This window comes from Eutrema salsugineum, unplaced genomic scaffold (assembly GCF_000478725.1).
Source record: "Eutrema salsugineum unplaced genomic scaffold, Eutsalg1_0 scaffold_4, whole genome shotgun sequence".
NCBI lineage: Eukaryota > Viridiplantae > Streptophyta > Magnoliopsida > Brassicales > Brassicaceae > Eutrema > Eutrema salsugineum.
Window position 1 is genome coordinate 5671354 of NW_006256686.1, and position 21046 is coordinate 5692399.

General features: G+C 34.8%; 4 protein-coding genes and 1 long non-coding RNA gene across 5 annotated transcripts; 3 read left to right on the top strand and 2 right to left on the bottom strand.

The window, feature by feature from the left end:
- Nucleotides 1–16: 16 nt before the first annotated feature.
- Nucleotides 17–1745, bottom strand: LOC18013618 (chloroplast processing peptidase). Its single transcript, XM_006418653.2, has 5 exons — nt 1216–1745; nt 664–801; nt 495–581; nt 328–395; nt 17–225 (listed from the first exon to the last, which is right to left on the bottom strand). The coding sequence occupies exons 1-5, from the start codon at nt 1711–1713 to the stop codon at nt 114–116; spliced, it is 903 nt and encodes a 300-aa protein (XP_006418716.1). The 5' UTR covers nt 1714–1745; the 3' UTR covers nt 17–113.
- A 2098-nt stretch (nt 1746–3843) lies between these two features.
- Nucleotides 3844–4278, bottom strand: LOC18013682 (probable calcium-binding protein CML32). Its single transcript, XM_006418655.1, has one exon. The coding sequence runs from the start codon at nt 4276–4278 to the stop codon at nt 3844–3846; it is 435 nt and encodes a 144-aa protein (XP_006418718.1).
- Nucleotides 4279–4712: 434 nt separating this feature from the next.
- On the top strand, nt 4713–5580 carry LOC18013619 (40S ribosomal protein S28-2). Its single transcript, XM_006418656.2, has 2 exons — nt 4713–4803; nt 5187–5580. The coding sequence occupies exon 2, from the start codon at nt 5188–5190 to the stop codon at nt 5380–5382; it is 195 nt and encodes a 64-aa protein (XP_006418719.2). The 5' UTR covers nt 4713–4803; nt 5187; the 3' UTR covers nt 5383–5580.
- Nucleotides 5581–8451: 2871 nt separating this feature from the next.
- LOC18013620 (protein TERMINAL FLOWER 1) lies at nt 8452–9640 on the top strand. Its single transcript, XM_024153872.1, is given in 5 exon segments — nt 8452–8606; nt 8608–8659; nt 8956–9017; nt 9283–9323; nt 9420–9640. Coding segments are annotated over 5 exon segments (531 nt in total).
- A 9074-nt stretch (nt 9641–18714) lies between these two features.
- LOC112084655 lies at nt 18715–20772 on the top strand. The gene is made up of 5 exons (XR_002898325.1): nt 18715–18848; nt 18941–19469; nt 19573–19665; nt 19755–19842; nt 20558–20772. It is a non-coding gene; the product is annotated as an uncharacterized LOC112084655 (long non-coding RNA).
- Nucleotides 20773–21046: the final 274 nt, after the last annotated feature.

The following is a 21046-nucleotide window of genomic DNA, read 5'->3' on the forward strand; positions in this document are numbered from 1 at the left end:
CAATCCAATTCAAATGTGCAATCATTTTCTTCATTTCTTCATAAAAAATGTACTACATAGTTTCGTTTCGTTTAAAAAACAAAAAAGCCGAATCAAAAACATTCCAATATGCTCTACTGCTTATCCACAGCACAGCCACCTTCTAGCACTGTCCCGCTTACTCTGTTTGGTGGCCAATACCGAAAAACTGACCGTCCTATAATGTTCTTCAAAGGCAGAGGACCCCTGAAGACAGACACAAGTTTTCAAGAATAAGTAACAATCCAAAACAAGAAGCTACATTTCATGATAGATATCTAAAAACCAGATCAACCATAGGCCTCTCACCACACGTGAGAATCATAACTGTTATTCCGGTTGTCACCCATCACAAAGACCGAGTTTTCCGGTACTCGCTACAACGTTGAAGTAAGCCAAAATCAGCAAAGAAGAACAAAACAGAGGATCAGTTTTGTTTTTAACATTTGGTTTGAAAAGCGAGGATAATTACTTACAACTGGTGTCATTTCATAACCAGGAGGCTCTAAGATGAATTTTTCATTTCGAACAACACCGTTAACCATTAGTTTCCCTTCATGAACCTACACATTTGCCCCAAACCCAATCAGCTTCACTATTATAACTCTCTTCACTATAGAGTCTAAACATGATTGATCATAGTACCTCCACAAGGTCGCCTTCTTTTGCAACGATCCGTTTAATGAATACATCCGAATCTGTGTACCCAACTTCCTGAAGAACCGGTGGACTTTTGAAGATTACAATATCGTTTGCACAAGGCTTCCTGAAATAATAACTCACCTGAAACACAAACATCCCCAAATCTTAGTAACAATCACCAAAGCTTTAAACCTCATAACTCTTAAGATGTAAAATCTTGTGAAAAATGTAATCAGAATTCAGAACACAAAAGCAACAAGTGAGACCAACAAGTGAGAAACCTTAAACAGCATTCTATAGAATCCTGATCCCTTAACTATAGCTCAAAAGTTCCAAAATTTGGTGTTCGCTAAGAAAACTAATATAAAATTAGGTGAAATTGTGTAAAAGCTTGTGAACAATGTAATCAAAACACAAAACCAACAAGTGAGAAACCTTAAACAGCATTCTTTAGATTCCTAATCACATAACTATAGCTCAAAATGTTCCAAATTGGTCTTTCACTAAGAAAGCTAAATCTACAATTAGGTGAAAATTGGAATTAAAGAACAGTACCTTCTCTGCAACCAATCTGTCTCCGACATCAAAAGTAGGATACATAGACAAGGAAGGAATGTATCTTGGTTCTGCAATAAAATATCGAAATGCTAACGATACAGTTATAGCCAAGAACACAGTCTTTGCATCGTCTGATGTGAAATCCAGCCATTCCGGCAACAGCCTGTCTTTACCCTCCACTTCACTGTCGTCATCACCGTTATCTCCTCCGTCTCCTCCTCCGCCGTTACCGCCACCGGAATCTAACGGCGTTGCAGAGCTCGTTTTCTCACCTGAATCTTTAACCCCATAGCAACTCAGACTCCGCCGGTAGGTTTTACGGTTTAGATTTGTTCCTTGGGAATTGAAATTGAAACGACGGCAAGAAACAAATTGGGATTTTTGAGGGAAAGTAACAAGAATTGGATCATTAGGGTTCTTGCAAAATCTGGAATTGGAATCAGATGTGAGAAAAGATAGTGACGGAGTGGAAAAGTGAAGAGATATCATCATCATCAACGAGCTAAAGCATTAGTTTTTTTTCTCCCTGAGTTATATGAGGTTATTTCAACTTCCTGTTTAAATAATTATAAAATAAAATCATATATATTATAAGCGAAATAAAAATTTCGTTTAAAACTCTCTCGTTCAATTTAAGGTTACTCTTTACTCCTTTTTAAATTTGATTAAATTTTTTAGAAAAAAAACAAAGAAAATTTAAATCCAAAATCTAAAATCATATATTATATTATATATATTATAAGCGAAGTAAAAATTTCATTTAAAACTCTCTCATTCAATTTTAGGGTGGCTAATTACTCTTTACCTTTTCTTAAATTTGATTAAACTTTTTTAAAAAAAGACAAAGAAAATTTAAATCCAAAATCTAAAATCACGATTAAAATATAAATTGTATTATTAAAAAAAAATCTAAAAATGACGTTATCTGAAACTGAATTAGGTTTTACATTAGCCTATATATACCACATAGATTGACAACAATCTCCTACTTTTTTCCTAGTATTAACGCATAAGGTTTCACTCTTCTTCTTCCTTTTTGCGCTTACTTTCGTTGCTTATTGCTTCTTACTTTTTTGAACTTACTTCATTTAGTTGTTTTTTTTTTGCGCTGTATATTGTTAGTTTTTCTTTGTTTGGTTGTGATCGTGTTTGTTTCTTTTATATTGTTAGTTTTGCAATTGGATTGCTTACGTCGCTGGTGGTTGAGTTCTACAATGGCATTTAGAGATAAAATTATTTGTTTTTATGTTTTTCTTTGTATTTTGTGATTATGTTTTCCCGATGTAATTTGGGAGGTTTGTTCAACTCATTTTCTTTGTTTTCACCCAAAAAAAAGTAAAAACAGTAGTAATTACATATTCTCTTGTTTTGAAAAGAGAATTCGATATTAATTTGTTAATGATAAAATAGAATATAATATCGAAAACCTCATCATACATATAAGCGTTTATATTAATCTGATTTGATTTCATCATAGACGAGGAAAAATATATAAATTAGCTAAATTTACTTACATAGTTATATTGATTTACCTTAGTAAATAAATAAAGCTAAAAAGTAAAATATATGATATATATAATCAAATCAATCAAAACATAATAAAAAATAATTAACATACATGTTACTATAGAGATAACAACTTAGAAAATCTATTATATATCTTTTATTTTTAGGGGTTATTATATAGATAACGACGCATAAAAAAAAACAACCCAAGTAACATAAAAGAGAAAATCTTGCATAATTGTTTCAATTAAAAACCCTAATGCAATTTAGTATATAAAATCATGACTTATTCTAGATTGTAATGGGCCTAAGATTGGGAAAGACAAGTTTAAGAGAGGAATGTATAAGGAAGCTTCCAAGATGTTTACAAAGCAGTGTACAGCAACTGAGCTTGATGATTTTCTTACACTTGCTGTTTATAATCACATTGTAGCTCACCACCCCATCAATGTCTCGAGGCTCTGAAAGAAGAAGGACGAAGAAAAGAAGATGGAAGGCAGGAGAGAGTATGAGAGATGAGTTTGTGCTGTTGTTTTGGTTTTTGTGTTTTTTCTTTTTAAAAGTTTTTTTTTCTATAATATTGCATGTCAGTAGTTTCTATATGTTGGTATATTGTAATAAGCAGCACTTGATCTTTTAATTCCAATAAGAAATAAATGTTCTATAGCAACCTGATTTTGTGTATGGACATCGAGGTAAAACTTCAATATAGAACAGTCTAGATTTTCAAACATATATATAAACGTAAGTTATACGTAACTGGCTAATGATGCCAAGAAAAAAAAAAGGTTTTAAATTTAATTGTTGCATAGTCGATTAGTCGTCGCGTCAGTAGTTTTGAACCCTAAACCTAAATCAAAATTTCGTTTGGTTTGGTTTCCTTTTAAAGTGAGTCAATCTTAATTTGAATCGAAACAAAAATCATATATTTAAGAACCTGATTGACACAAATCCAAACAAAATATTCATCCTAAAAGTTGGTTTCATATGTAGTTATCAAATAATCGCCTTCACCATAAAATTAATCACCGACTGATAATTAAAAGTTTGAACAGAATTCAGAAACAGAAAGCAAAACAAAAATAAAAACGAGTAAGCTATAAAAAAAACTGAGTAAAATCATAAAGCTTTCTTGTTGTTAGAATTCATCATAGTCTTAAACTCTTCAAAGCTCACAAAACCATCGCCGTCTGCATCAACGGCTCGAACCATCTTGACACACTCTTCCATTGATATATTCTCTCCAAGACGCTTCAACACCACGTGAATCTCATTGGCTGAAATCTTCCCGTCACCATCAATATCGTACAAATCAAAAGTAGTTTTCATAACAGCTTCTTCGTCGTCTTCTTTGCCGCTAATCATGCACTTAGCAAATTCGTTGACGTCGATGTGACCGTCACCGTCGGTGTCAAGCTCTCTGAACATCTTATCGATTTCTTCCGACGTTGTTGAAGGAGAGAAAACACGAATCCCCTCGGCGAATTCGTCCCATGATATTTTCCCATCTTTGTTCTTGTCGATTCTTTCGAACATCTCTGCAACACTAGACATTGTCGTTTTTTGAGTATGATAATGATAATGTCAAAGTCTGTCTATGGAAAAAAAGTTATGTGAATCAAAAACTATGTCCCCTTATATTTATAGAAGAAAATTGTTTATTATTCCTATAAAGACTCGCAACTTTTATTTCCTTTTTTATCCTAAACCTTAATGAATTTGGAAAAAGGTAATTTTTGAATTTCCTTTTCTTTTTTTCCCAGTAAACAATCCAGAAACTAGAAGCATGGAGTTGTTGAGAAAAAAAAAGGAAAAAGGAAAAACTAGAAGCATGGATGCGTTCGATCAAAAGAACCGGTTACAATTAATGAACCGATTTGGGAAATTAAAAAATAAGACTAATGAACCGATTCGGTTATGGTAAACCGAGTGGATTAGCTCCCGTGACCGAATAACCTAACTTAAGAAGCCATATAAAAGCCCAAGAAATCCCTCTTCCTCGCGTTTTCGATTTGCCTCTCACTTTATCGCCGCAAAAGCTTTATCGTCGCATCGTTCTCCGTTAGCCGTCGTCTCCAGGTTCCTTGATCGATTGCTATCTCTAATATAATCTTTTTCGGCTAAATCGTCTTCTTTCGAATATGTGATTAGGATTCTGCTCTGTTTGTTGAATGATTGAATCCTTAGTTTCGCTTCTGCTTAGAATTTGCTTTGTTTCGATCCCTAATTGTCAATATCCTAAAGGCTTCTTAGCAACTGAAATGTGTATTGATTAACATCTTCTCTGATTTAGGTCTTCAATCGATAGCCTAACTTGTTTCTGATGTGCTATCTCTTTTAAAGTCGATAGCTTTTAACAAGAAAAAACATACTGCTGATTACTGCTGGTCTGGTCTTGTATGCATTTCAATTGAGAATGTTATGTGAATTGTGATTGTAAATTGGTCTTTGATGTTAATCAGGATGGATTCTCAGATCAAGCACGCCGTGGTGGTCAAAGTGATGGGTCGTACCGGATCAAGGGGTCAGGTGACTCAGGTTCGAGTCAAGTTCACAGACTCTGATCGTTTCATCATGCGCAATGTCAAAGGACCAGTGAGAGAAGGAGATATCCTCACTTTGCTCGAGTCCGAGAGAGAAGCTAGGAGACTTCGTTGATGCGCCTCTACTTCTTCCAATGTCTTTGGTTATCTCTCTTTTGATTCCTCTCGACTTGGATTAGTGATATGATGTTGTTTGTTGCGTTTAAGACAGTTGCTGGATTGATATCTGTTCTGGTTTTTTTGGTATTCAAAGTCTCTGTTACCCGTTTGTCTGAAACCCTATATATCATCAAGAATTTGCTCCATATTATCTCAATCTCGTGCAACCTAAACCACAACAATCACATCTTCAAACCAACCAAGGAAAAACCATTACTTTAGTTTGTGGTTATGTTCGTAGCCTGAAAAAGCAATTGTCCTGTGATGCCATGAACCCAAATTCTGGTTCGGTCTTCTCAATTGAAACCAAGCCTGCTTAACCGAGTCTTGACCCTCCAAAATATCTCTGGAATACACACACAACTAAAGTTCATGCGTCAACCAAAACCTCTATGGAAAGTTACTAGCCTTAGATATAATCCGTAACAAAAAAAAGTTCTCCAACGTTTCAAATATCTTCTTCAAAGTAGATTTCGAACCAAAACAGATCATAACTTGATCCGAGGGTACCATAACATCCTATACATGTCACTGAAGTGGCCCACGCTTTGTGTATTTCATTTTGCGGCTCCTAATCTTACATGTGAGATTTCCAAAAAGGTCTTTTATTGCTCGTTTCCAAATGACCGCCGAAGATGCGACGACAAAAACTCTTGCCGGAGTTAATAGCAAGAGCCTGAAGGGTTGAGTTGGTGGTTTTGCGATTCTGTTGCTGTACATCTTTTAGATTAAGCGTCCTAAACTAATTGATATATACGTTGGCCACTTGTCTTATTGATGTTTCTTTTGGAACTTCTGATTCAAGTGATTATCTAACCAAGCTTTTAAGTCATTTATTCTTTGATCAAGCACCCAATCTGAGTAAATTATCAATCAAGCTTTCATAAGAAAATATATAAATTATAACTTAGATCTCCACTAAAAAAAAGTCGTCCTAATTTCAATTAAGGCCTTCTGTTTTTAATACTATTCTACAGATTTTGTGGATTCCATAAGATTTGATATTCTACGGTACGATTAATGTATGTCTTTTTTTGCTCAACTGATTAACATATGCCTTCGAACGATTTTTTGGATGGTTTTAGAATCATCATACATTACAATCTCAAATTTGATAATAGTATATCGTTTCTTCACGTACACTCTTGGATTTACTAATTTCGATAAATAAGTTTTTTTTTTCATCGATGTTTCTTTTCAGGAATCAATGCCTTGTCGTTCCACGAGTGAGGAGTCCTAAATCTGCGATCCATATTTTTCTTTAACCTCAAATTATTTGGTTCATCACTTTATTATATGCCTTTGTACGATCTATATATGATTAATGGCATTCTAATTTGTTTCTTTTACTTAGGTTTATTCTTAATGCAAAAGGACAAAACAAATCCCATCTTACGACAGTGAAATGACCTTTGGGCAATAATTTTATCCGTAGTTGTAATAGAATCAAGTACGATGAGAATGTTAATATAAAAATTTCTTAATCTTGGCCAGTCAAATGTTTTAGTGAAATTGTTTTTGAAATCATAGACCGATGAGTGAAGAACACGCTCTAACAAAATACTAACAACAAAAATAGATAGTGATATCCGGTCTGTTCGTTGAATCGGTTTATTTTTTCGCCATGCTTTCACATGTGAAAGATTTATGCTTCGATTGACGATATATTTTTATACGTTGTTATCATCCTTCATCATTCAATCTTAACTGCTACAATTTTGTTTCCTGACGAACAAGTTTCGATGTTTCTATTTTTTTGGATTATTTATTACCTTACTTTTTACAGGAAAACCAATAAACAAGAATGAATGTTCTAAATTTATATAGAAATATGCAATAAACTTTGCTAATTGAATTCCATATATGATGTATGACTTAAGATACATATAACTTTCCTATTGACTTGCTTATAAACATCGAACTTCTGCTCGTTAAGATTCATGACGTGTTATATTTTTCTGCAGTTACTTTACATTTAACACGCACAAAATAATAATCTCTATACCAACAAACACCTCAACAATCGAATTTAGTCTTTCTAACTGTAATTAGTCGCTAACTGCAGCCATTTTTAAGTCCATCTGTAGGTACTGAAATTTAAAACTAAACTAGTGTATATGGAATCTCTACTACATAGATAGGGTAGATGCTCACTCAACTCGTGCCAAAAAGGGGACAATTATTGGGAAAAAGGATCAAATACGTACTTTGCTATATATTTTTTTTCTGTTATATTGATGTACTGTGGATATTTTAGTTAAATTTAAGCGTCTAGACATTATATACCTTTTTTTTCAGTATATGTTTACTTTTACGATAGTTATCAAGAAATTTGTAAAATAAGTCAATTAGTTAATCTATAATACTGTACTCGCTTCGTTCTATTGTTAGATCATATCGGATCATATTAGTCAATCCAATAAGTCATAATATTCAATCCAAATAGTAATTTTCTATAAAGTACATATATAAATACGTAGTTATTGGATACTATTATTAGTACCTTATTATTAATATAGATTATTTGATGTCAATCCTGTAGTTATAAGTTATAACTAAAACCACAGTCAGCAAATATGATGGTCACGTGTAGTACTTGTGATACTTGAAGTTAGAACCATCTAAAGAAAAATATATCAAATTTCAATAAAAGCTAATAATTTCTCAAAACAATTAAAAAAACTAAATTTGATAATCACCTAACAATCAACTATTCTTTAATTCTCCCTAGTTTTATTCCTACTATGAAGGATGAAGTGAAAACAAAAAAGAAAGAAAGAAAGAAAGATGAAGTTAGCATATAACTGGGGAGTAGATGTCTATTAATTCTTTAGATTTGCCCAAATCTTACAACACGACAGAGCTTGGCCCCTATCCTCTCTCTCTCTTTCTCCAAGTTGGAAAAACCCTATAAATAGATGTCTTGTTCGTCTTTGGTATCCCACACCACTACAAATCTCTCTCTTTCCCTAAGCTTAGTTGAATCCACAGTTAGAAAGATAAAGAAACTTAAACAAAACAAAAGATGGAGAATATGGGAAGTAGAGTGATAGAGCCATTGATAGTGGGAAGAGTGGTTGGAGATGTTCTTGATTTCTTCACTCCAACAATTAAAATGAGTGTGAGTTACAACAAGAAGCAAGTCTCCAATGGCCATGAGCTTTTTCCTTCCACTGTCTCCTACGCCTAGGGTTGAGATCCATGGTGGTGATCTCAGATCCTTCTTCACCTTGGTATATATACATACATATATATATATATATATTAACATTATTAATAAATCGTCAATATCGTTGGGCTTTCTTGCTGGCTGTGTAGTCCATATTTTTTTTTGCCAAAACATAGAAAAATTATCGCTTTTTATTCAATTTAGTTTCCCATTTTCTGACTCCCTGGAGAAAAAGAGAGGGACGTATCAATGATCTTATAAATTGTGCCCCTTTTTCTTGTTGTTATAAGTAATGTGACGCTACTATTTAGTTTTTATAATTTTTGTATTGATGGTAAACTCAACTGAAATGCAAAACAGGTAATGATAGATCCTGATGTTCCTGGTCCTAGTGACCCCTTTCAAAAAGAACACCTGCATTGGTACGTCCAGTTATTTATTGTCGTTTCATTTTGGGCCCGTATTCCATAATTCATGCATATCTTTTTTTTTTAATTTTACTTAGCTTTTAATCTATCTTCCCATAATTCATGCATTTCATATGAATTATTATTAATAACCGTACCCTAATGAAACTTTCGAAAATTATTTTGTCTCTACATTAACGTTGTATAAACTTGGCTTGAGTTGGTCAAAATCTCTTCCATCAGAAAAGTAAGAAATATTATCATTAAAATGTTTCAACAGGATCGTCACAAACATCCCCGGTACAACAGATGCTACGTTTGGTACGTTCTCGTCATGAGTTTTGTGATATAAAATATTTATAATAAAGGATATATAGTATATATATACTAATAAAATTTTGAACTATGAAATAATAGGAAAAGAGGTTGTGAGTTATGAGCTGCCAAGGCCAAGCATCGGGATACACAGGTTCGTGTTTGTTCTGTTCAAGCAGAAGCAAAGACGCGTTATCTTCCCAAATATCCTTTCGAGAGATCACTTCAATACTCGTAAATTTGCGATTGAGTATGATCTTGGTCTCCCTGTCGCGGCTGTCTTCTTCAACGCTCAGAGAGAAACCGCAGCTCGCAGACGTTAATTACATTATTGTACAATAAATGTGATGACTAAAATTAATAATATGATGACTGAAGAATGTAAGAAAAAAATGTAACCATGTTTATTTATGTTCTATATTTCCGTACTTTGAATAAAGAACGACAACAAAAACAAAAATAGAATCTTCTTCTTTGTGATAAACATTTCAACTGTCAAGATCTAGATATACTATAAGGCATATAAGAAACCAAATCATCTTATCTTTCAATAGACAAACCAAATGATCCTATATTTTTCTGTTCATTTTATTTGTCAACTTTTTATGTTACTGTCGTCAAATCGTCATTAGTGATTAGTCATTGGACAGATATTACTTAGTTAGCTTCTACGGTTCATATTTTCATAATTATATACATATTATCTAATTACATTATATTCAATATATATATATATATATATATATAGATATCCATTGATTTTTTCAAGCAGAAAGTAATATTCCCGTTGAAAGAAAACCTTGGTACATTAGCAGCAAAAATTACCGATAAACTAAAATAATAATAGAACTATAATTATAAAGATTGAGTGCAGGTATATATATAATGTATAATCCATTGTAACATAACATACGCAGTATACCTCTTAAGTAATTAATCAGAAACTAAGCTGCTGAAGTATACAAAATATACTATAATCCTTACGGCTTGATAGGTTCCATCCAGTGAACATTATTATATGATAAACGTGGAAACAAGAAAAAACAAAAATTGTAAAAGGACAAAACTTTTTTTTCTCTGGTCAAACTGACAAGACTTTGATGACCGACTGGCGACCACCCTGAAATAAGACGCGTCTCTCACTCGGCGATCAGAATAATATCATCGTGTCTATTTTTCTTCTTCATATGTTCAGTGTTTGGTATTGTGACAAAATACGTTGTTGCTAATGCTAGTACACGAAAAACTTTTTATCCTGAGTTTGAAAAACTAAGTTTCATTTCAACTGATCAGATATAATAGCAAGACGGTGACAACACTAGCTATTACAGAAATTCAATCATAAAAAAATGCTTATTTAAATTACCTAGCAAAGTAAATTAATATTCTACTTTTAATAACAACAAAAATTACGTTCTACATTCGATGATGTTCAAATAAAGAAACGAAATATGAAAATGGATTGGCCATTTTGGGTGTATAAAGTACGGCATGGATGATAGCACGATGTTGGGAGGGAAGCAAGTGGGAAAATATTACTTTCAACGGTAAACTCTAGAGGGCCACGTGTCAATATTTGAATGGTTAGCGGCTAATTACTGTTTCACTTATCCTCAACCCCTAGCAACTACTTCTTTACATGTATATTCGCTATCATATCAACAAATCTAGCAAACTGTTACTAACTTTTTTGGGGGGTTGTTAGATTAGTTTCTATATATTTTGGATTCTTGTTCATGAACAAATGACTAAATAGTATAATCATCTAAAGATTAAGGGTAATGAAGTCTAATTTTACTTCAACTTTTTGTTTGATTGTGAATTCGAACACAGATTCAATCAAATATATGCTTATTTAATTTATAAAGAAACATTTAAGTTTGTGCTCATCTTTTTTTTTAATCCAAAATAACAAATTCTTAGATTTTAAACCGATTTTCAGCCTAGTTTGTCTACAATACTTTTATAAAAAGAGTCACTTAATAAATTTTTATATGAGATCTCTATTTTTCAGAAATTAATTACCATAAATAGTAGTAGTATAGTTTAAGTGCTGTGAAAGGAAAAGGAAAAAAAAAAGTGTTGTGAAAGGATAAGGTTTACCCATATATGTGTCATAACAAAATCTCATGCAATTATTGCTTCCAAGACTTTAGAATCTAATATCTCAAAAAACCTAATATGTTCCTTGAAAATAAACAAAAATAAAAACTGAAAAAGAAGGAATGAAAAAATTGTATACAGTATCGGCAAACGGATTCACTACCAAATCAAGGGCATGCAAAGACTTTAGGCTTTGCCTGAAAAAGAGACTGTGAACTATACATAATATAGAGTATTAGGGTTTCAGTAAGACATAATGTGTCTGTGTTGTGTTTAGCCACTTATGGTTATTTTCATAGCTAAATCTTTTCCCAAAAGAAAAACGCATCTTTTAATAGTATATAAGGAGCGGCCCTCATTCGTTGTTATCTTTAAATCAACACGTGCTCTGTTACATCCCTGGTTTTACTCAAAATTTGCTACATCTATATTTATTTTTCATTCCCAAAAATTGTGTCAGTGTTTGGATATTAATCGATTTGCTTCGCAGCTTATGGGTCATAAACTAAACATGTTATCTCACGTTTTTTTGCTTAATAATCAACATTGCTCAAAATAACTAGGCTCACTAGATACATGTAATTCTTAATCTTTTTTTTTTCAACAGCCATTATTCAATATAAAAAAGGATATATATATATATATATGTCTGTATATATATATGGTTATCTTCTTGAAATCTCTTAATATTATAAATATACACCCGATTGATAATTTGTTTGTCACTTTACGGTACACATAAATCACATCATTCAAATCATACGTTAATGAGAAAGTTATATCTACCGGTACATAGATCTACAATTACACTGCGAAATACTCTATTTCACCGGTACGAAACCGCAAACCTGGTGATTAACCAGCAGAGCAAATTATTAGCCGCCATACTTCAGTTTAGGACGAATCTCGAGGACAAACCAACATGTAATAACCTTACGATTAAAAGAGACGACCTGTCATGTTTCATGTAATTAAAAAAAAAGAAAGAGACATAGTAACCCTTGGACCAAATCCACTGGTCCTTCGTATAAACACATGAAGATTATGAATCGTTTGCCTTTGTGATATGTAAAGGCTGTCTATATTTGATTGGTTGGCGTGTCGTTGAGTCGTACCAGACCCCCCTCAACAATTATGTGTTAAGGTTTGATATATCCTCGTATTGTTTTGGATTTGGTGAGTTTCGAATGTTTTTTTTTTAAGGTGAGTTTCGAACGTGCTTCATCATATATATACTAACAAGAAGTTAACAACATAAATTAAGTGAAGAGGAAGTGCATTTACACGTTCATCTGAACAAAGTAAGTTGCATATAGATAAACTGATAAAGTAAAATTTTTTTTTTTAGATAAAGTAAACTCTGAAAAAAAGAGACTGAAAGTTGTGTGTATTGACAAGCCATGGAGGCAGAAATATATACAAGTACAAGTCTTGAAAAGGAAGCTACGCTCTTAAATGCCTAATTACAAGAGATATCAATCAACGATATGTACAGCTATAGAGAAGTAATTGAGGAGATAGTATTTCCTAATATATGAGATTAGATTCTCATAATATCCTCCCTCAAGTTGGAGCATGTGGATTGAGGATGCCCAACTTGCCAATGATTCCTTCAAATTCTCTTCTTCCAAGTGCCTTTGTGAACACATCGGCTAGTTGGGATGACGAACGTACAAAACAGGGTCGTATAATATTTGCTTTAGCTGCATCACGAACCTTATGGCAATCAATTTCTACGTGTTTAGTGCGTTCGTGAAACACCGGATTCGCTGCGATGTGTAATGCGGCTTCGCTGTCACAGTAGAGGTCAATAGGAGCATCATGATTAACGCCCAAGTCTTGTAACAATCCTTTCAACCATTGTAGTTCATGCAGTGTTAGCGACATGCTTCTATATTCTGCTTCCGCGGTAGACATAGACACTACGTCTTGTTTCTTCGTTTTCCATGACAATGGTGAGTTACCAAAAGAGACAAACCAGCCTGTTAATGATCTTCTAGTCAGAGGGCAACCTGCCCAATCCGAATCGCACCATCCCTTAAGTGTAAGATCATCATCTGAGCTCAAAAGGATGCCTTGCCCAGGTGAGCCTTTCAAATAACGGACGACGCGTAAAGCTGCTTCCCAATGCGCTTGTGTCGGTTTCTGCATGAACTGCGACAATATATGGACTGAGTAAGTCAGGTCTGGTCGTGTTGCAAGAAGATATATCAGCCGTCCCACTAAGCGGTGATACCGTTCAGGATCTGAAAGTGGTGGACTATCGGTGAGAGCAAGCCGATGTTGTTGTTCCATAGGAAATGCCGCAGGTTTACAGCCCAAGAGACCAGTTTCTTCTATAATATCCAATGTGTACTTTCTTTGATTTAAGAAAATTCCATCTTTCCTTCGTGCCACTTCAATGCCTAAAAAGTATTTAAGTGCTCCAAGATCCTTCATATGGAAGCAAGTACTTAAATACTCTTTAAATTTTCCAATTGCATCCAAGCAATTCCCCGTGATTACTAAGTCATCCACGTAAACAAGAACGTATATCCGAACTGTTCCCTTATGTAATGTAAACAAAGAGTAATCACGATATGATTGAGTGAAACCATACTTGATTAAAGCCGTTTGCAGCTTCTCAAACCAGCATCGCGGTGCTTGGCGGAGACCATATAATGACTTGCGGAGTCGACATACAAGGTTGTCGTTGGCTGCACGAAATCCAGGAGGCGGTTTCATATAAATTTCTTCTGTTAAATCACCGTGTAAGAAGGCATTATGCACGTCCATTTGGTGCAAGGACCAGTTGCGAGCAGCCGCAACCTTAAGTGTAGCTCGAACTGTTGTCATCTTGACCACCGGTGCAAATGTCTCTGTATAATCTTCCCTTTCCTTTTGATTATTTCCAAGAACAACAAGTCGCGCTTTATAGCGCTCAATGGTGCCATCTGCCAGGTATTTAATTCGATAAACCCATTTAGATCCCAAAGCTTTCTTACCTGGCGGCAATTCGGTAACATCCCAGGTCCCGTTGATTTCATGAGCATTCATTTCTGATCCCATTGCTGAATTCCATCGCTTATCGCGAATTGCTTCTTTGAATGTGGTGGGTTCAACTCCAGATGTAATCGCCGCAAGAAAAGCACGATGTTGTGGGGAGAATTGCTTGCAGGTTACAACATCTGAAATCGGAAAAGCACAAGTTGTTGGTGGCAATATAGGACCAGCTTGCACTGTTCGAACCACAAAATCTCTCAATTTGATCGGTTTTTGTTTTTGGCGCTTTCCGCGACCAAGTTCTGCGATAGCTTCATCGGCTGTTCGTACAGAACCCTCCCTGACTTCGGAGGATGAAGATTCAATGACGTAATGTGTTTCATTAGAGCCTGGATCCAATGTAATATTTGTTGGGCTGACTTCAGGCCCATTATCTGCTGTTGGATTTATTATTGTTTCTGGCCCAACCTCTGAAATATTTGTTGCAGGTTCCATCGGTTCTTCACCAACAATGGCGGCTCCATGTTCAGAAGTCGAATCTGCAGTTTGCACATTTGGACCAATCCGTGGTGCTTCCAAAACCCAATCACTATCAAGCTCTACATCAACTTGTGGAGCTTCTCGATTTTCCAGAAAAGATGGAAATACATCTTCCACAAAAACAACATCACGAGAAACAAATATTTGCTCTGTTTTAAGATCAAAAAGAGTCCAACCTTTCTTTCCGAATGGATACCCGACAAAGAGACATTTCCTACAGCGAGATGCAAATTTATCACCACCGCGTCGTTGATTATGTGCATAAGCAAGACAGCCAAAAACCTTCAAATTATCATACTCTGGTTCAGACCCGTAGAGGAGCTCATATGGTGTCTTTCCTTGTAATAACTGAGTCGGTGTGCGATTGATGATATATGCTGCCGTTAATACACTTTCACCCCAAAATTTCACAGGCAAATTTGCTTGGAAAAGAAGAGCTCTCGCCACATTTAAGAGATGACGATGCTTTCTCTCTGCTTGGCCGTTTTGCTGCGGCGTTCCGACACACGACGTTTCATGAACTATTCCTTGTTCAATAAACATGTCGCTCATACACAGAAACTCAGTTCCATTGTCGCTTCTAATCCTCTTTATTTTCTGATCAAATTGCCTCAAAACCAGTTGCATAAAGTTTTGAACAATTTTGCGTACTTGTGCTTTATCATGCATCAAATACACCCATGTTCCTCGAGAAAAATCATCAACTATTGTCAAAAAATAGTGTGAATCGCAGGTACTTGCTACGCGATATGGTCCCCATACATCCAAATGTATCAATTCAAAAATCTTCGACGCTTTATTAGAACTTGAATGAAACATATCACGAGTTTGTTTAGCTCGCAAACATACATCGCAAGATGAAAAATCAGAAACTCTTTTACTAAGAACTGGAAGCAAATCAAAAACTCCATTCGACGGGTGTCCTAGCCGTTGATGCCACATATCCTCGGCTCCGTCTTTATTCGTATGAAAAGCATTAAAAACTCCTACGCGTCGGAAGAAATAGAGACCGTCTCGTAATTCACCTGCTCCAATCAACGTCCTCGTTGTACGGTCCTGTAACACACACCCGATGTTAGCAACTTGCATCACACAATCGCAGTCCTTTACGAGTTGTGATACAGATATGAGATTACACCGCAACTTTGGAACCAACAACACGTTCTGAAGAGAAAAGCTGTTATCAAAGACAACCGTCCCTTTCTTATCTGATGTAGTTTCATGACCATCAGGAAGACCAATTTTACATGACAAAATCGTTGTCACTTCACTCAAAAAATCTGAGCAACCTGTCATATGATTGGAAGCCCCTGTATCAAGAACCCAGTCGAGAGAATCAGGCTTACCGTTTAGGCGATTCTGTGGTCCCTTTTTCTGATCCTCTAGAAGTTGAATCAGTGTTTTCCACTGATCATTGTTCAGGCCAGTGAATCCGTTTCTCGCAGCTTCACTACTTTGCCCTTCAGATCCGAGTACGCAAGCTGCGTTGGCACGCACGGCTCCACCACGTCCTCGACCGCGAGCAGATTTCCCTCCTCTTTCTCCCCACCATGGAGGATGGCCAATGATTTCAAAACAGTTCTCCTTGATATGTCCACGGCGTTTGCAATGGGAACAAAGGAGCTTGCTTTTGTCTTCCACCGCATCAGTAGGTCGAGAAAATTGTACAGCAAAAGCTGCAGCTTGTACTCCTTGTTCTTCTCGGTTTCGTAATACCGTACGAACACGCTCCACCGATTTCACCTTAGAATAGACTTGATTCAAGTTTGGCAATGGCTCAGTGCTTATGATTGTGGTACGGAGACCTCCAAAGACTGCATCGTCGAGACCAAGAAGAAATTGGTGCACCTTATCATCTTCACGTTTCTTCTCCAATTGACCTCGCAAATCACAAGTACAACCACCGCAATGACAAGTCGGTGCCTGATCATAGTTTAACAGATCTTCCCACAGAATCTGTAATTTACCAAAGTAATCAATAAGGCTCATGCCTTGTTGACGACAGTTTGCCAGTTCTGCTTTGATTTCCTAGATCCTTGGCCCGTTTCCTTCAGAAAATCGATCTTTGATTTCCTGCCATAAATCTTTTGGATCGTCTTTGTTACCGAGAGTCCTTCGCACCTTTGGTTCAATGGTGTTAAGGATCCACAGCGCCACCATGGAGTTGACCGACATCCAATCTTCATACTCCGGTGCATCTTCCTTCGGCTTCAACACTGTCCCATCGACATAGCCGAATTTTTTCTTCACTCGCAAGGCAGATCGAATTGCTTGCGCCCATTCGTCAAAGTTATCACCGGTGAACTGCACTTGAGCAATGATTCCTCCGGGGTTTTCAGTTGCAGAAAGCTGATATGCCGAGTTATTTTTCACGACATCAGCAGTTGCTTCATTCCTCACAGTTTCACCATTGTTAACTTGGTCATTCATTTTGTTTTATTTGCCGTGATGGCTCTGATACCATGAACAAAAAGAGACTGAAAGTTGTGTATATTGACAAACCATGGAGGCAGAAATATATATAAGTACAAGTCTTGAAAAGGAAGCTACGCTCTTAAATGCCTAATTACAAGAGATATCAATCAACGATATGTACAGCTATAGAGAAGTAATTGAGGAGATAGTATTTCCTAATATATGAGATTAGATTCTCATAATAAACTCAATGAATCTTTTACATTTTTATGATAAATTAAATTCAATAAATCTTTTACATTTTATGATAAAGTAAATTCCATCAATCTCTTACATTTTTATGACTAACATAGAACGTTGTATTGTTCCTGTAAACTATGTATAGGGATATTTGTTCCTCTTTTTGTTTTTTAATCCCGAAAACTTAGAAGTTTTAATATATCCTCGTATTATTAAGGTCTGATATGGACAAAGTAAATTATATGTCTAATGTATAACATTGTAACAATAAACTATAGAAAATGTTCGATCATTACCGTTATTAGTTTAATTTTGGTTTAAGTTTTTTTCTTTTTTTGGAACTGGAGCAAGCCATTGTGTAAGTAGTAAACATATTTCTGCGTGAATAAAAGGTTTTATTTATCATAAATATATGTCTTGCATGTGAGTCACGAAAATCGTATTTTTATTTGTACTTATAAATGAATACAATCGTTAATTGATTACAACTAAAAATTAAGATGATCATACAGGCAAAAGTTCAATTGTAAACATAACGATTTATACTAAAACAAAAAAAAACAATGCATTTTTATAAAAATACTTCAAATTGTAGGAGCTTCTTCTGCGATGCTTTTGCACTGCGATAAAGCTGCAGAACAACATGTGTCTTCGTTCTCTTTATTTCTTTGTTTAATATTAGTTGGGTTTACTTAGCTTTTTACTTTTGTAAGAATTACTTTGTGTTATGCAAACTGCAAAGACTTTCTTTTGGAAGAGTCTATTTGCGACCAAAATAAAAATTACAAGGAAAAATTGTCTTTTGGGAGAGTCCAAAGGATAAGAAAGAGAGTAGAGAACAACAGTCACACTGTCGTTCTTCACAGTCTTGGTTCTGATTTACACAATCCAACAAGAAAGTTCTGGTTAATACAGATTTCAGATCATTTTATACCAATTTACCACTGTATTCCAACTCGGTGTGCTCCGCACATACTGTAGTATTCTCTTTTGTCAACATTACTGTTTCTTTTTCTGAAAATAAACACAAATGAGAAAAATTGTATCGATTTGTTTACTTTAGTATTTTAGCTATACAACATGGTTCTCTCTCTCTACGTCCATGGCGACGCTTCAAATAGTCCATCAAGATATTCGTTTACGATATCAGACGCAAACTGTTGTATCGTGCAGACTATACCAACTTCGAAGAAAAACAAGGGTAGGGTATGCGTTCATACAATGTCATGTATCGCTCTCGTGAGGCAAAAGGTTTGACTATTTCCGTATAACTTTCCTTTCAAAAATTGTATATATCAATATTTACAAAAATTTCTTAAATTCACACAAAGTATTTTCTCAAGGTGATGATACCGACCACGATTATAACGGAAGTGATCAAATTACACACCGCGCATGGTGATTGTTTAGTTTGCGGCTATGTGGAAGGGTTAAGTTTCCTTCTTCTTCTTTTTTTGGGTCGTCTTTAATTTTGTGATTGTCTTCGTTTAGCACTTATGTTTTGTATGTTAACCGGGTTTGCCGGTTTGGTGCACTTTACTTTTTAGTTTTTAGTTGGGGCTGACCAGAGATGTGTTTCGCTTGTTTGTTCTTATATGTTTTAATTATTGATAGTTGTGTTTTGAGAATACACACGTATCATTGGAGAAGCAAGTCAAAATGGCAGTCGAACTAATTAACAAAGCTACATGAAGCTACAAGGCAAAATTGGTTACCAACATACGTATGTAGATTTCTCAAATATTGAAGTCACAGTTCCTAAAACACGCGGCTCTGAGATGGTGAAAACATGTCCATGCAATGGGGTTTGGTTTTGCTGCCTCAACAACTGATGGTCCACGTGCTTTCGATTTTAGACAAGGAGATGATGAGGTAATTAAGCTTCTCAACTGTCCTCTTGTTCCTAATTCCCTCTGAATCTTCCTTTCTCTAATTAAAGGAATCTGCTTACTTTTGTAACTATTTCTTTTTAAAGGTAATGGATTTTGGAGATTAGTGAGGAACGTATAAAATCCTGGTCCGGAACAGGTCCAATGTCAGAAACCAAAACCCATTTTACTTCACTCTGGTGAGATGTAGTGGCTCCTCTGTTTCCTAAAAGATGATAAAAGATATGACATTAAGTATTGAAATTTTGTTAACTTTGTGAACTGGCAGCCTCGATTTTTTATGAAATTTTAAATCTTCCTAGAGAACGGGTATCTTTTTCTGGTGATGAAGATCTAATGCTGGTGGTTCTTGACAGGTTCGATTTTTTTTGCTTAGATCCCTTTTTCGGTTTCTTTGGTGTTTTGGATATTGTTAGTCTTTGTAAAGTTTGATATTAATAAAATATGTGTTTTCTTTTTTTTGTCTATCGATGTGTGGATAAAGTTTAGTGTGATTTATTTGATGGATTTATAAATCTTGTGTGTTTGTTTTAGATTATTTTTTTGTACTCCCTATTCTCATGATTGTTATTGTTGTTTTTACAAAGTAAGATATGAGAAATCTGCTTAATGCTGTTTTTATGTACCGGTCATGTTGGTCTAAATTCTTTTGATATCCTTCGTTAAAAATATTAGACTACACAATTTTTTTTTTAAAATGTAAAGATTAGATTTAAGCAATGTTTTTATACCCGGATCGAGCTATCCGGTTGGACAATATTTTAATATAATCTATTAATACTTAGATGATAGTGGAGATATTTTGATTGTGATGCTCCTACTTTACAAAAGTTCGCAATACGGATTCTTAGTCAAACCGTTTCTTCATCTGGATGTGAGCATAATTAGTCTGTATTAAAGAGAATTCATACCAAAAAGAGGAATAGAAGCATCAACGACTTAATGATCTTGTCTTTGTTCACTAGAATTTACGTTTGCAAGATAGGTCAATATAATTACAAATTACTTGTTTATTTATTAAGCTTAGTTTGTAACAAGTTTCTTACATGTTTTATTTTAATGCATGTACAGGTCAAAAAGAAAAAGATCATATGATCCTGCTTCAACGGTTATGGCCTATACTTACTACAAACAACTAAAATGAAGAACTTTGTATCCTAAGATCATTGTGTGTTGTGTTTCAACTATACATTGTGACCTTGTTTCAGTTTTCAAACTATGTATCCTCTTTGTTTCAAGATGAACGTTCATGTTAGAATGGTCAGCTAATAGGTGTCCACGTTATTTATGTGCTTCTACTTAGCAAAGATTATTCGAAACTGATTTTTTGTATAAAGATAGTTAAGCCATGAAAAATGTGAAAATATATGTCTAGCTACCTCCAAAATTTTAAAAAATAAATAGAAGAAGAAAAATATGAGGATGAAGAAAAACTAAAAGACAAAAAAAAGAAAGAAGAAGAACACAAAGAAAGAGTAGAAAATGTGGAAGAATAAGAAGATGTCGAATACAAAACACTAAGAAAATGAGGCAAAAAAATTAGGAGATAAAGCAAAGATC